The sequence below is a fragment of the Emydura macquarii genome, unplaced genomic scaffold (genome assembly GCF_026122565.2).
Source record: "Emydura macquarii macquarii isolate MOO-44397 ecotype Brisbane River unplaced genomic scaffold, CSIRO-AGI_Emac_v2 contig_3122, whole genome shotgun sequence".
Lineage (NCBI taxonomy): Eukaryota > Metazoa > Chordata > Testudines > Chelidae > Emydura > Emydura macquarii.
Window position 1 is genome coordinate 4,450,899 of NW_027133259.1, and position 15,055 is coordinate 4,465,953.

A 15,055-nucleotide genomic window follows, 5' to 3' on the forward strand; every position below is an offset into this window, starting at 1 on the left:
CTTTGAAATGAATTTTCATGAGGGTTATCCCTAGATAAAGTTCATTCCTGCTGTGTGGATTGAGACAAGGAATCTAGTGGTGAAAGAGATTCCATACTGCTGTTTGCTAAGATGCAGATCTGTTTGTTCCTGCCCTGGTTCCTTGCCAAAGAATGACCACTTGCTAGGTGATCGCTCATCAACTTTGATGACACCTGACTGGCATCAGCTTGTCATTTGACTTTGAGAAATTGATTTACCCATTCCCCAGACTTGCCTGGTAAACACGTTTCAGTCATGATTTCCACTTACATTCATAACTTTACATATAATGTTGCTACATATGTTTCACCGTGATATTATTGATCAGCAAGTTATTAGTTTTCAAATGATACCATACAAGGCATATTTTGTACAGAGATTATTACAATGGTGTGTAGAGAGTGAATTACAGGTGTGTAATCAATCACAGCCCCTAGTGGAATGAAATAGAATCTGTAAAACAGAGAAGATGAGTCATATTCAGCTTGGAGTAAAAGGGTGTATCTCCAGTGGAAGAATCTGGGATATGTCCAGTAGTCATGTAAATGATGGGTAAATTGATCAAAACAGAGGTCTATGGAAGTGTAAATGGTAAAGTAACATAACTTACACTGCCTGCTTTATCTTAGGTCTGTTCTACACTACAGAGTTAGGTCAATGCAAGAAAGTTTATGTGGACCTAATTATGGAAGTGTATATCCTTTGAAATGCATTTTCCTGAGGGTTATCCCTAGATAAAGTTCATTCCCACTGTGTGGATTGAGACAAGGAATCTGGTGGTGAAAGAGGTTCCATACTATTGTTTGCTAAGATGCAGATCTGTTGGTTCCTGCCCTGATTCTTTGCCAAAGAATATTTCACGAGCCACTAATGTAAGTGCCCCACTATGCTGACTTAATAACTCCACCTTCATGAGCAGCACAGAGTCAAGGTTGATGTAGGTAGGTCGATGCAGTGTCAGTGTAGATACTGCATTGCTTACGTCGACTGTTACTGGCTTTCAGGAGCCATCTCACAATACCCCACATTGACAGTACAATCGATACAAGTGCTCGTGCTGAGGATGCGCACCGCCAACACAGCTAGCAAAGTGTAGACACGCACAAGAGATCTAATTACTGCAGTGATTGAATGCCAACGTAAATTTGCTTGACTTAATTTTATCATGTAGACATGGCCTTACGCTCTCCTGTTGCTTTTCATGATACCCCTTTTACCTTTCTGTCCCACAGTCATATAACTTGGACTTATTTTGCACACGTTAATGCCAAATTGATGCAAGTTGTATATGTTTACTATGGTTACACTCATGTAGCCCCTTTTTCTGACTGGTTTACACTTGATATGTAATTTATTCCACTGATTGTCACTGCTGAATTTGGCCCTGTATGTTTATGCTATTCTTCCGCTGAGTGGCTGAATAGGAAGTTATTACCTGACCATTGCCTCACCTCCTGAGGTGCTTGAGAACTACTTTGCAGAATTAAATTATTTGAAGTTTAGCAACTGAACCAGGAATATGGCTGATGTAACCTAAAGCATAAGGAACAGAGTCTGATTTCTCTTACATTGGAATATATCTTCAGAGACTCCACTGACTTTAACTCCATTTTTAAACCATTTTAAATTGGACCAGAGTCCAGCTTACTTATTTATTTTTTAATTGCAGATTTTGAAAATCATTTGATCATTTCTTACTCCTTTAGATGTATGAAATAAAGGAAGAAGGAGGAATTCTCAAGAAGCTATTTGAAATATGGCACAAAGTTACAGAGCTTCTGCAGCCCAAGGTGCCACAGCAAAACAACACAAAGATGAAAAACTTGTCTTACCCTTTCTCCAGAGAGAAAATATATTTGTGAGTATTTTAAAATGTAAAATTCATTTAAGCAGACTGTAAAATTCTGTTTGCATCCTTCTGTTATAACACCTCAGACTTAATTATCTGAATCAAAATCCAAGCACCTCCTGATACTTCAGATATTTTGGTTCCTGATCTGAACTTTGTGGCTTAGGCCCTTCTCCACATCTGGACTGAACTTTGCCCTCAGATATACACGCGCAACTACTATTGAGGAAAATGAAAACTGAATGCCTTTAAAGCAGAATTTATCCCTATGGGTCAAATTCAAAGATGAGTTTGAGTAAATCTCATGAAGTCTAGTAGGAGTCTAAGTTTGGTAACCTACGCCATCTGTCTCCCCGCACCATCTGTACCTTTAGTCTCACTATCGACTTCCTTCAACTGACATACATGGAGCCTGATTTTCCTCTTAAACTAGTGCAAATCAGGAATAAATCCAGTAAAGTTAATGGAGTTATACTGGTGCAGATGAATCGAGAATCAGAGCCCCTAGGATTCTCACTCACTCTGACTTATCGTGTAACTTACACACCGTCACATCACCTCTGACTTTGGCGGCACGAGTCAGCTTAATGGAGGGTGAGTTAATGTAACTTACATTCCAAGAGCTCAGAAGAGGAACATAGCAAGAAAAGCAACTAATAAAAGGGTGCAAGATAGGCCAACTCCTTTAATTAGCATCTTCTTTCAGTTCCTTGGTGTGTAAGTTACACTAATGTAGATTACCTTACACATGCACATTAGTAAGGTCTAAGATAAATTCACATTCACTGAAACTAACTTATGTCACTTGCTAGTTTTAGTGAGTTTGAACAGGATATAAGTCATTGCAGACTTTCACTCTCGGGTATACCTGTTTCCGCTGGATAAGACACTTGTGGCAGTGCTGGTAAAAGAAAGAGTTGTATACAATGAAGTAGGTGTGTTTTTAACTTGAATTGAAAGTACCAAATGAATTATGAGTGGGAAAAGGAACATGCAGTCTAGCTTGGAAAAAGATATCACTAATAAAGAAGCATTTGTTTTCTTTCTGGTTATATTAGATTTATGAAAGTAATTAAAATTTGGCCAATGTAAATAAGGAATTCTTGCCACCTGCCCTTCCACCCAGAATAATATGTTCGGGCCTAATGTGATATTTAACAGTTCTTATTACCTCATCAATGCTTGGTTCCCTGCATTTATGTCTAACAAATAAAGCCATATAAATATAGTGACCTATCACATCATTTGTTGCCCTTTCTGACAATTTTAATTAATACTAAGTAGATGTTAAGTCAGCTAGATGGAGTAAACTGGCAAAGTTAATTTCATTGCTGAGGATTCCTGGGTTTGGTTAACAGTTATTTATAGAATAATGTAATAATTACATAACTGTTGTGGATTGATTGTATGAAAGCAAATGCAGCATTGACTTCTTAGTCATTCTGAAAAAGAGTAATGAACATCTGCATTAAGGTTAGTTGAAATCTGATAGCATTAATTGAGTTAAGGAATGTTAGAACACTGGTTATTTTATAGGGAAAAAAATGTAGAATGTCATTCTTTGTAAACAATAAAAATTTTCCTTCTCCAAAATATATTTTACATTTGGATAATGTTTCTGCATTAATTCCTCCAATGATAGCTTTCAACCTATGTCTTTTTAATACACTGAAATCTTTGTAGAGTTCAATAGGATCATTGAACCTCCTGTCTTAAGAGACCACCTTAGAAGAGTATCCACAAACACATACAGTTTTGCTTCACCATTCTCTCCTTTAAGCAGCTGGTTTTTCTCAAGCCTTCACTTGAATGGTCACTTAATTCAGGTTTTGTTGTAATTGTTTCAGATGGATTCTTAACCAAATTGTTTTATAATCTTATGCATTAGTAGCATTCATGAAAACTTAACTAATCTTGTCTTTCAACATTTTAAGGTACAACATTAAAGACAAAGACACATTTTTTGACAACGCTACCCGCAGTCGAATAGTAAGTAAACACAAGTGGCTGCAATATTGATAGAGTCTTCTGTGTTTAATAGCATCTGCTTCAACAATGAATGAACTTGGCTCCCATTCCTGACTTCATCACTATTTGCTTATTGTTTCATAGCAACAGAAAAGTGCAATCAGGTGCTGCAGATCCAGACAGTTGGTAAACAAACCATCTGTCTCATAATCACTTGGAAAAGAATGCAGTCTTCATATGTATAATTGTGGTAAAGATATTGGTGGTAAATATGTCGTTTACTGAAAAGAGGAGCCAGATTCTGCTCTCACTTAAACTAGTGTAAATCTGGAATACTTCCACTTAATTCTTTGCAGTTAATCTGGATTTATGGTGATGTGACATAGCTGGATTTGGACTACAGATTGTAGGGCCAGAGCCTAAGCAGGTATACATCACCATAGCTCCATTAACGTCAATGGCATTACACTGATTTACAGCAGCTGAGAATCTGACCTACCTATAGTATTTTTAGGCTCTTTAGAGTCATAACAAAAGCAAAACTATTACAATGTACAGCCAATCATTCATATTATATACCAAGATAAAAGTAACAGAAAAATGAACAAAAAATATGTAGAACTCCTGCTTATCTTATTTCTGTTCCTGGTTCTGCCACTCCCCTGCTGGGTGACCTGTGGCAAGTCACTTCCCTTCTCTGTGACTCGGGTTCATGGTCTGTAAAAATGGAAATAACCATACTGACCTCCTTTGTACGGCACTTGGAAACCTACTAATGAAAAGCATAATATGAGGGCGTGGTATTATTATTTTAATTTATTTAAACGGTCTTGCTGAAAGCAATGTGACTGCTTTTGTGAGTAAAGGCAAGTGGGATTTAGCCAAACATTAGTTCTTTTTTAGGAATCCCTGTGACAATATTCAAAAACATAGGGAAAGACTGGAGGCAAGATTCTCAGCTGATGTAAATAGCATGGATTCAATGAAGGCAGTGGAACTTAAGTGATGGAAATTGGCATGGTCTGTTGAAATCAATGGAATTAGTCTAGTTTATACTATGTGAAAATTTGGACTGATATTTTGAATTTTTCTTCAAGAAAAGAGGTATAATCTATGAGTTGTGCCTTCTCTAGAGGTTATTGTTAGTAAATCTATTACTAAACCAGTGGATTTAAATATTGTTCATAGATGTAACTTTCATGGGTTTTTGTATAGCACTTTAGTAAAATTTTCTATTTACTTAAAAATGTAAATGAAATAGTCCTAAACCACACAAGTCAAGCACAGGATTTATACACAAGTCAAGCACAGGATTGATTTCACTATTGCTACAAATGAACTACAGAAGAGCATCTTATTATTATGTGAAGTTCCGTGGTATATGCTAGCACTGTAATTAACATAATCCTAAAAGATAAATTGTTGTCACTGTTTTTTCTTTCTATAGGTACGTGAAATTTTAAAGCGCACATCTTGTTCAAAGGCCAAAAACAGTATGGGTAAGAGAGAATTGACAATGTTATATCTATGTTGTTTTGAAGGTGATTTTTCAATAATTTTAACAATTTAAAATAATCAAAATGTTTGTCTAACAGCATATAAAAATGTACTAATGCATTTCCACATAAAATATAGAGAGAAGAAAACATTTTTTTAGCAATAAAATCAGCCCCAGAGATACAGTACTGTAGCTTTCTCTGAGGAACCACGTAATGTTAGAAAGTAAAAGTAATTGTTCAAAAGATGATAATTTAAACACTCTCTGCCTGACAAGAAAAAGACAAGCCTTTAAATAAACTATCATTTGCATTGTGAACACAAACCTAATCATCCCTCAGTGCCAACTGGCAAGGGGGTTACAAGAATATTTAGCAATTCTTGGTCCGATCATAAAAAACACTTGGGAATTATGCAGACAAAACTCAGAGACACAGGTCTTATTGTAAAAGTGTCAAAATATAAAATAGGAGCTGCCAAAATTCCATATTTAGGACATTGGGTTGGAGTGGCCAAATTTCTCCTGATCACTTGAAAGTGGAAGCTATTATTAACAGGCTTATACCCCACACTAATAACCAAATACAGTCTTTCAAAGGTGTGGTTGACTATTACCGCTGATTTGTACATGGTTTCAGTGCCATTGTGTCTGCTGTCACAAACTTTTGCAAAAAGGCAAAGCAATATAAAATATTGGGGGCGAAATTTGTCAGAAAGGTTTTGATGAGGTAAAGTAAATCCTGTCAGGAAAGCCTGTTCTGGCTGGTTCTGATTTTGACAAAATGTTTGAACTGTGTACTGATGCATCAGATACAGGTTTAGGTGTGGTGTGGGTGAAAATGGGGGACAGTAACAGAATGCATCCCATTTCTTTCTTGAGTAAAAAACTGAGACCCACTGAATGGAATTATTCTATCATAGAAAAAGAATGTTGTTATTGTGTGGGCACTACCATTTAACAGAAAATTTAGACTCTTGATAGAACTTTCTCCACTGGTATGGCTGCACCAAACCAAATATACCAACTCCAAATTGCACTGCTGGAGCATTCTCTTCAATAATGTGACATGGAAAGTGTATGTTTTAGAGGAAAAAATATATTGGCAGACACACAGTCTAGGCAAGAAGGTTATGACTTGATGCCTATGGATCAGCCAATGGCTAATCTTACTGCATCGTTATCAGAGGGGAGGTATGACCCAAGAACCCTTCAGTGCCAACTGGCAAGGGGGCTACAAGAATATCCTGATCCTGGTATGTGCATTCTGGTTCATCAAAGAATATAATGTGGGGTCTTAAATTAAAGGCTGGGTCATGTCATTCATTAGAATCATTGTGAAATGCTATGTAGATGCTATGTAAGGAGTTATGTATTTATGCTGAAAATACATTCCTAAAGTCTGTATCAAAGCAGAGTTGACAAACAGGTTTTCTGCCAGATAAAAGATGGTTATTCAGCTATCACGTAAATTAAGCATTGTAAGCCAACACATGGAAGCCTATTGACATATGAAGTCAACAGGAGGGTGAGCAATTCACAGGGAAGAAGCAGGATTTAGGAGAAACAAGCAATGGAAAGCAGGGGAGGGGAGGAAAGTGAATGTTATTGTTCCTGAGGGCAGACAATGAACTCTGGGTATATAAGTAGAAGGCAAGGAGACATCCCTTTATCCTGAATCCAGCAAGTAAATGGACAGCATGTTTACATTCATGAAAATGGGATTTCAACCAGGCTTAGTTGAAATGCTGCAAAGAACATTTGGGGTGAGATCTATTTCTTTAGACAGAAAGTTAGCCTGTTAACATGATTTCTAGAGACTAAACTTAAGTTATGATTTTGTTTTATATATAATCCTTTTGTTTCCATTATCTTCACTCACTTTCTCTTGCATCTTGAATGTTTGATAATAAGCTTATCGTTGTTCCCACTTTAAATATAGCTCAGTGTTGTGGTACTGTACAAGGAGCTGCTCTTGAATTGAATCATTCAAGCTGGTGTGTACATTGTTCCTTTGGAGACAGTAGACCTAGTATTTCTGTGAGTGTTCTGTAGCGAGAAGGCTGGAACTACAGGGAATACTTCAAAGTGTCTTGGGACTGTGGGGGGCATCTATTGTTAACCTGCAAGGTAAAGTAAGGGCTGGCATTGTCCAGAGGAGTTTGTTTGGGTGGTTCACAGGCTGATGGTGTCAGGGTGCTGACATACAGTTAAGCACCAGCAAATCTCCCTCTCACTGGAGGCATGAGGTAACAAGGTGACTCTCAGTCCTGGGTACCCTGAGAACCATCACAGCTATCCATAGGAGAAATGGCTGTAGGGCAATCATAAATGTGACCAAATTATACCCCATACAACTTTTTTGACCTCCATGGAATTGCATGGTGTGTGGGCAGCACAAACTTTGTTTACGGAGTGGGTTACTTTTAAGATGAGGTTAGCTTTTTAAAAAAATATTTCATGAAATAAAGATCATAGTAAAGTAAAAGTAAAAATAATAAAATAATAAATAATAAAATAGTAAATAATAAAAGAAAGTTTAAAAAATGTTTAAAGAAAAAAGTAAAGATAATACTTTCCTCTTGTACTAGTTTTACATCAAGGTGACTCCATTAACTTAAATGGCTACAATACTTTTAGTGAAGTTACTCTTTATTTATATAATCCACTGTAGAATTGGATTAATTTAAATCACCAAAAGGCACTCGGTGCAGAATAAGCGCATCTAAATGTGGATTTAGCGCGGAATAGCTATTGTGCTTTACATTCACACCCTAGTTTATTTTACAACAGCTTCTCTATTTAGGCAAGACCTGAGATATCTATTGATTTTATGGACTTGGTAGTACATTTGGTTAGAAAAGTGTCATTTATCTCTGGAGTCCTAGGTCCAAATTTCACCTTGTGTCACAAGGATAATGCTTCTGGCTCATTTAGCCCACCTCATAAAATACACTACCCAGTTCATTAGAACTCAGTCTTTGTTCAAGAGAGATCTCAGACTGCAATGGCAGTAGGGATGCCAGCTGGGATTGGAGCTGATTGAATAATTGATTGTTCAAATTGGTTACCGAACCAAAAACATTTATGTTGACCCTAAATGGATTTTTTTTTTTTTTTGTTTGTCTCGCCAAAACAAAGCCGCCTCCCTCCAAGTTCAGGTCAAAACATTTTGTTCAAGCACAAACAATTTTTCTCTGTATTTTTGTTTTGCTTCTGGGTGTTTTTTTTACAAAATAAATCTAGCTAAATTTCAAAACAAAATGTTGTTTGAAATGAAAAGTCAAAACACTTCAATTAGAAAATGTCAAAAAGAAATATTTTGACTTTTTTGAAATTTATTTAAATTTTCTTTTTCCAGCTGAAGCTATTCACCAAATTTGACCTGAATTTGCAAATAGCTTTGGTTGATCCTAAACTGCATTTTTCAGTTAATAAACTATTGTCCAAAAATGTTCACCCAGATCTAATTAGGATCAAGGATTCTGGTTGTTCCCTTCCGCCCCTCCCCACCCAACCAAAGTTTTATGCTGACTTAGCCTTATCTAGCTAACCCTTAATCTCAACCAAATAATTGAGAATTGACCATTTTGGCTAGATTGAAAGACATGAAGACATAACGCTGGAGGTCATCAGCATTCTGAGGACATTTCACCCTACATATCCTAAAGGTCCCCATGCTCACGTTTAACAAGAGGAGGGAAAGTTGGAACCTTATAGAACCCTATGTGAGTGTGTTCTCAGGGAGGAGAAGCAGTTGCCCCATACCACCATCTGAAAACACTCAGCGAGAAAGGAACAGAGCCATGCAAGGGTAACTCCATCCATCCCCATTGTGGTCCACAGGCAACTTAATCATATCTCACCCGCAGCGCTTCAATCTCAGGCAGCTGATAAATGTAGCAAAATCATAATGTACACGTGTTCCTTATCCATTGCCAGAAAAAGATCATCTACCAGTGCAGTCAGCATAATCTTTGTTTTATACCCAGTTGGTACCCAGATTGACAAGGGTCAAGGAGCAACTACATACTGTGAAAATTGTCATCACAGCTTTTTCAATAATCTTACCTAGGAATGGAAGATGATGAGATACTGCACAATAATTGCAGAGAGCCTCATGCGATAGTTTCATAAGCAGCATGCATTGAAGAGATTATGAGACTAAGAAGCACTACCATGTATACTGTAAGACATACACATCAAACAATCGAACACTGGAGTCACTGCAGCTTGTACCAACCGCCACCTCCAATAAGTATCCTCTTGTCTTAAAGAGCCACATTAGGAAGATCCACAAGGTTTCCAGTACAATTTTATTCTATCTTTGGTTGAAGCACTAACTTTACTAGCAACCAGTTTTTGCCAGAGCTTGGGTACAATCCAGACATTAGTAGCTGTGTTGTGCCTGCCCTTTAACTTAGAGTGCCCTTTACAATGCTTTGGTGCGATAATGCTGCTCACAAACCGTCTCCAGCAGGCAAGTCCAGGTATGTCCGTGTGTGTTACAGCCAGCCAGCCACACCTTGGCCCTTACCAGCCTTGGCTGTGCTGCAGGGTGAACACAACACACTCCCAGTCTTAGAGTTTCCCACAGAAATGTATGTCCTGTACTGCCCAGTCCTTTCCTCAACCATACAAGTTTCTATGAAGTCCAGTTTTTCTTTAATAGAAATAATATGCAAATGGAGTTTCCCAAACACTTCAGTTTAAACACACTGGATTAGATAAAACAATGAAACAAGTTTATTAAATACAAAGAGAGAGATTTTATGTGAGTACAGGTAATGAGATATAAAAGACAGACATGGGTATAAGAAAATAAAGTTAAAACGCTACTGGTGCTCACTTATCAGATTCAAGCAAAGTTTCTCACCATATGCTTTCAGCAATTCTACTGACCAAACCCTCTAAATCAGGACTCCTTCTCCCAGAATCCAATGAAGGCTTCCTTTGTTGTTTTAGGTGCTATGCATGTGATGGGTGGGAGGGGGGAGAGTCTTGGAGTTTGTGCCCCTCCTTTTAATTGTTTCAGTCCCCCCTTTGAAATACATTTCCAGCTGGGTACCAAGAGACAACAAGTCTATGTGGAAGGATGTTACCTGCTGCTTTTTTCTCTCACCGCTTTGAGCTTCCTTTGTCTCCCCTTCCTGCTGGATGACTCTTACTGCTTAAATGCAAATTATGCAGAACACATGTTCCTTTGTTTGAGACAGACCTGTTTGCCAAACTCAGTCTGGAACACATGTTAATAACACCATACCATGGAATCTTATAACTTACATACAGTGTTGCCCCACACATTTTATCAGGACAATATTGACCAGCAAATTTTGAGTTTTCAAATGATACCTCACAAGGCATACTTTGTACAAAGATTATCACAATAGTGTGTAAGGGGTGGACATGGGTACATTCTGTTACAAGGGCTTTTTTGGATGGTGGTTTAAGACAGCTGAAGACTGCATGGTGTCCTCATGCTCCTTATTTCATATTGAATTTGAATGGTATGTAGTCCTCATGGACAGTTTTGACCCTTGCATCTGTGTTCCATAGCAACAATCACTGATAATACTAGTTTATTAGACTTCAGCTTCTGCTCATTTCAACAGTGTTTTGTAGATATGCACTTCTCCTAAGGGGCTATCTCCCCTGATTGTTGTATGGAAAATAGGAAATTGAGTAGTTTCTACATTAATTAAATGATTCTTGGATTTAATGATGGTCTCAAGAGCACCATAGGTTAGCGGCTCATTGAATTCCTTAACCATCCTTATTTTGTTAATCTTTTATGGTTCCATCACTTCCCTGCCTCGCAGATGTGGCAATGGCAACAGGAATCCTAATAGCAGCAGTTGTTTTCCATGATTGTATGTGTATTATACATATTGGGCAACAGTATAATAATAAACTAAACACTTACCACTGGCCCAGTTTAACTGTTCAGTTCTACAGTTGTACAAGATGAGGTCTGCGGCTCTCCAGGCTGGTGCATCCTGTTGTGCAATACAAAGTTTAAGGAAATGTTTTCTTCTAACTTAATTTTAAACACGTTATAAGCCTTGCAAAGCACCAGCTATTCCCCAGGGTGTACTTGGTATATTCCAAGTGTGGAGATTTAAAAAATCATCCTATTTCCCATTAATATAAATTCAAATAATTATCAGATTTTGTTTTCTTTGTCCAAGGGGGGAAATGTATTAGTAACGCTTGATTAATTCCAAACATGGATTTTTGCTGAAATTTTCCAGAATAATTCCCATTGGGCCATGGGACATTTGACAGCCCCAAAGAATAACTTTTGTAGGTAATTTTTCAGTAAAGTGGTAAAATAAGGGTCTGGAATAGATTAACAGTCCTAACCTTAACTGTTGTATCATATAATGATGTCTCTGGTTGCTCTGACCACAGGGAACTGAACCCCAGCAGCTTTGCTCAAATTAAAGGATGAGGTTCATTGGCTCAGAGGCAAGAGTGGACACCTATACTTCTATGTGTGGGACAGTCTTTAGACAAGGCAGAGAGCCATGTTAGCCTGAGTTACAACAGAGATCTCAAGTGCCTGCTCTTTAGAGCTTCTTGCCATTTTTCCCATATAAATTCCCACCTGACCTCTGGGTGCACAGTGGGAGAAAATAGATTCTCCACTGGTGCAGCTCCTCTGCACAGCCATGGAGCTGGAGAACACAGATCAAACTATTTCCTCCTCTGGGCAGAGTTTTAAATCAAGATCGATAACTTTGCATTGTGATGGAAAAGGAAGTTGTGGAAGCTCCAGTTGTGGAAGCTCCAGCATTTGGTACATTTGACCAAAGGTTAATAAGATTGTTCCCTACTGTACATTTATTACAACAGGGAGACAAATTAGATGTCCTAACTGCCTGCCTTCATCACTGATTCCATGGAAGGACATTTGTTGATCATTTGTGTTTTAATGGAGCTACATTTCTTTGATTGGTTGAAGCATTGCTGGGAGATGACAACTCCAAATTGATTTCCGAAGTGGAGCTGAATCTTTGGTCCTTTCGTGGCACCATTCTTTTTCTCAGCGACAGGTCTCTTTAGTGTCTGCCATTGGCCACTACTTCCCTATTTAAAAAGAGACGGTGGTAACTGGCAAGAAAGCAAGAAAAAGCTCCACTACCTCTCCTTGGCCGTAGTTACAAACCAGCCAACTGGGAAAAAGCATAGCATGGGGTTGAGGCCATTTTAAAGTTATCCCCTAGTTGAGCAGAAGATAACATTTTCCCTGCTAAATTAAGGGTGATTTCCAGGACTTCCTGTCTAATTTCTGGATTGGGCGCATATTTAGCCTTACATTATTCATTTGATCATTTTCAGTAATAACTCTCAGTCCCTGCCATAGTTGAATAAAGTGAATACTTTGTAATAATCTATTCCTATCCCTGTTCATTATAAATAGCTATTGACATTTTTTGTTTGTTTTTCTTTAGGTATTACTACATTAATAGCAAACAATGTCTATGATGCAGCGTATCCTCTTCATGATGTATGTATACACAATTTAAAATTTAGTTCTCTAACATCAGTGTTAAAAGATGCACATCCACTGAGAATAAAACATATCTACCAGCATGTTTGTTGTATCGCCATAGTAATAGAAAGTCTTAAATGAAATATATTCAGGCTGTAAGGGAACAGTAAAAACAAAACGATAGTGCAAAACAGCTGAGCAAAAGTATTACACTGAAATACTTTTTCTTTTTTTACTTATTTGTTTCTATTTCTACAGCACTTATCATTTTGGTTTGTTTTTATAGGGTGACTATGAAGGCCAAAATGATGACATGAATGAAAGAAAGGTAAAATACTCTCCATCATAAATACACTTTTTGTACTGGATTTGTATAATCTGAACTAGAGCTGGATGAATGCTGCAAGAAAGCAGTTGCAAATGTTCATTTGAATAAAAATGTCTATACATTCATTTAATTGATATTTTTGATCCTTTTAATTCATTTTCTCTGAACTTTCTCTCATGTGATTGATGTTTTATTTGCAAGAATGTTCAGACAAGGTTTGGCAATAATTGGGTGAATTTAGTTTCATGTGGCCATTTTGAAATTCCTTGAATTTCTCTCTTCCTGTTTAGAAAAGTTCTAGCAGTTCAAGCAGGGAGCAAAAACATTGCCTTGTGACATAGATACTGAATCCCACACCACAAACAGATTATGATTATATAGATGAATAATCAAATATAAAGTGTTTAACTTTTATATAAATTTAGAATAACAAGTAAATTTATAAAAATTCAAATTGGTTTGCAGATAATTTGCACAGAAAAAAAAGGCTCCATCTCTCCGATTACTTATTCCAATTAGTTCACCCAGGTCTAACCTTTACACATGAGAAAATGATGACTATAAGAAACTGAACCTACTCATACTATTCTTTCAAATGTAAATACTAGCTATAAGAAATGAACTAAAACATTCAAACACTAGAATCTGTTAAACTCCATTTTATACTTAGTGTGTGCTCATTCCCCTCACCCTCTCCTGAATGCTTGTGTTGAAGCATTTTTACTAATAAGAAAACGTAATGGGGAATGGGACAGGGATAGCCAGACAAGGTACCTTTAATAATAGAAAGTATAAAATGGTATTTCATTCCCAAAACACTGAACACATATTCTTGGTTACTACTAAATCATTTCACAAATATTTTTCATCCTGTGGTTTTTCATACTGCTGTGTGCCTTCTGTTGCATGAAGGAAGTATTAAAAATACCATTCATTTGCCAAAACCCTTAACAGTGTTCCCATAGGTTTCAGAAGTTTAGTTACCAAGTAATCCACTTCTTGTGGCTATGAATGCATTCAGTCTTTTATCCCTGGGCTGTCAAGGCTGTGTCACTGAAGAGTTGAAAAACTTGATTTTCCTGGGCAGCTGTTTGTAATGATAGCATTCAGCCACTAGATGTCTCTGTGTGCTGTATACAGTTTCATTGAGGGTATGGTCCTTGGTAAACAAAGGAGACACAGCTGGGACTCAAATCAGTGTAGAAGTCTGTTTGTTTGTCTCTATAATTTACAGCTATCATTAATAACCACTTTTTGTTCAAGAAGATCTGTGATTCTCTACATCATGACATTGTCTACACTGCACTTACAGTAGCCTCTTTTGGCTAAATTAATGGAATATCATTGCTATCAACTCTAAAGGTAGTTGCAGAGTTTATCCACTTAAAAACTAGAAAAACTTCCAGCTAGAGGAAGAATGCTAAAATAGCAGTTAGGCTATGAGGACAAATTGGATAATGTGAGGAAGGGGAAAAGAAAGTCTAATAGTATAAATGTCTGGAAAAATATTCATCCTTCAAGTTGCATTTTGTGCTGCTTTCTTTTTATCCTGCCTATTAGGCCCTGTTATGAAGTGTTAAGTATTAAAAACATAAAAGGTTCTTTCCAGAAATACTGCATTGATTATTCACATATGTCTCTGCTGTGTAGTCATAGAATCTGCTGTAGTATTTCTATGTATAACATCATCTGTTTTCTATCTGAATCTAATAGTCTTAGTGTTTAATTTCCTGAAAAGCACTGATCAGATTTAAAGGGAAGGGGGACATTTTTGAACTATTTTCTGTCCCTTTTTATTTTGTACCCTTTAAATTATATGCTTCCATTGATTGCCTGTAGAATAATCCCAAATAATAGTGAACTGAGCCTGTCTGGGGTATTTTTCCTTATAAGGCAATC

At 37.1% G+C, this 15,055-nt stretch overlaps 1 protein-coding gene across 1 annotated transcript in view; it reads left to right on the forward strand.

The window, feature by feature from the left end:
- Positions 1-15,055, forward strand: part of ANO2 (anoctamin 2) — a 203,830-nt gene that overhangs the window by 46,373 nt on the left and 142,402 nt on the right. Inside the window, exons 5-9 of the mRNA XM_067531024.1 lie at positions 1,728-1,879; positions 3,805-3,859; positions 5,286-5,337; positions 12,788-12,843; positions 13,115-13,156. Of these exons, the coding sequence (XP_067387125.1) occupies positions 1,728-1,879; positions 3,805-3,859; positions 5,286-5,337; positions 12,788-12,843; positions 13,115-13,156 (357 nt within the window). The remainder of the gene's footprint in view (positions 1-1,727; positions 1,880-3,804; positions 3,860-5,285; positions 5,338-12,787; positions 12,844-13,114; positions 13,157-15,055) is intronic.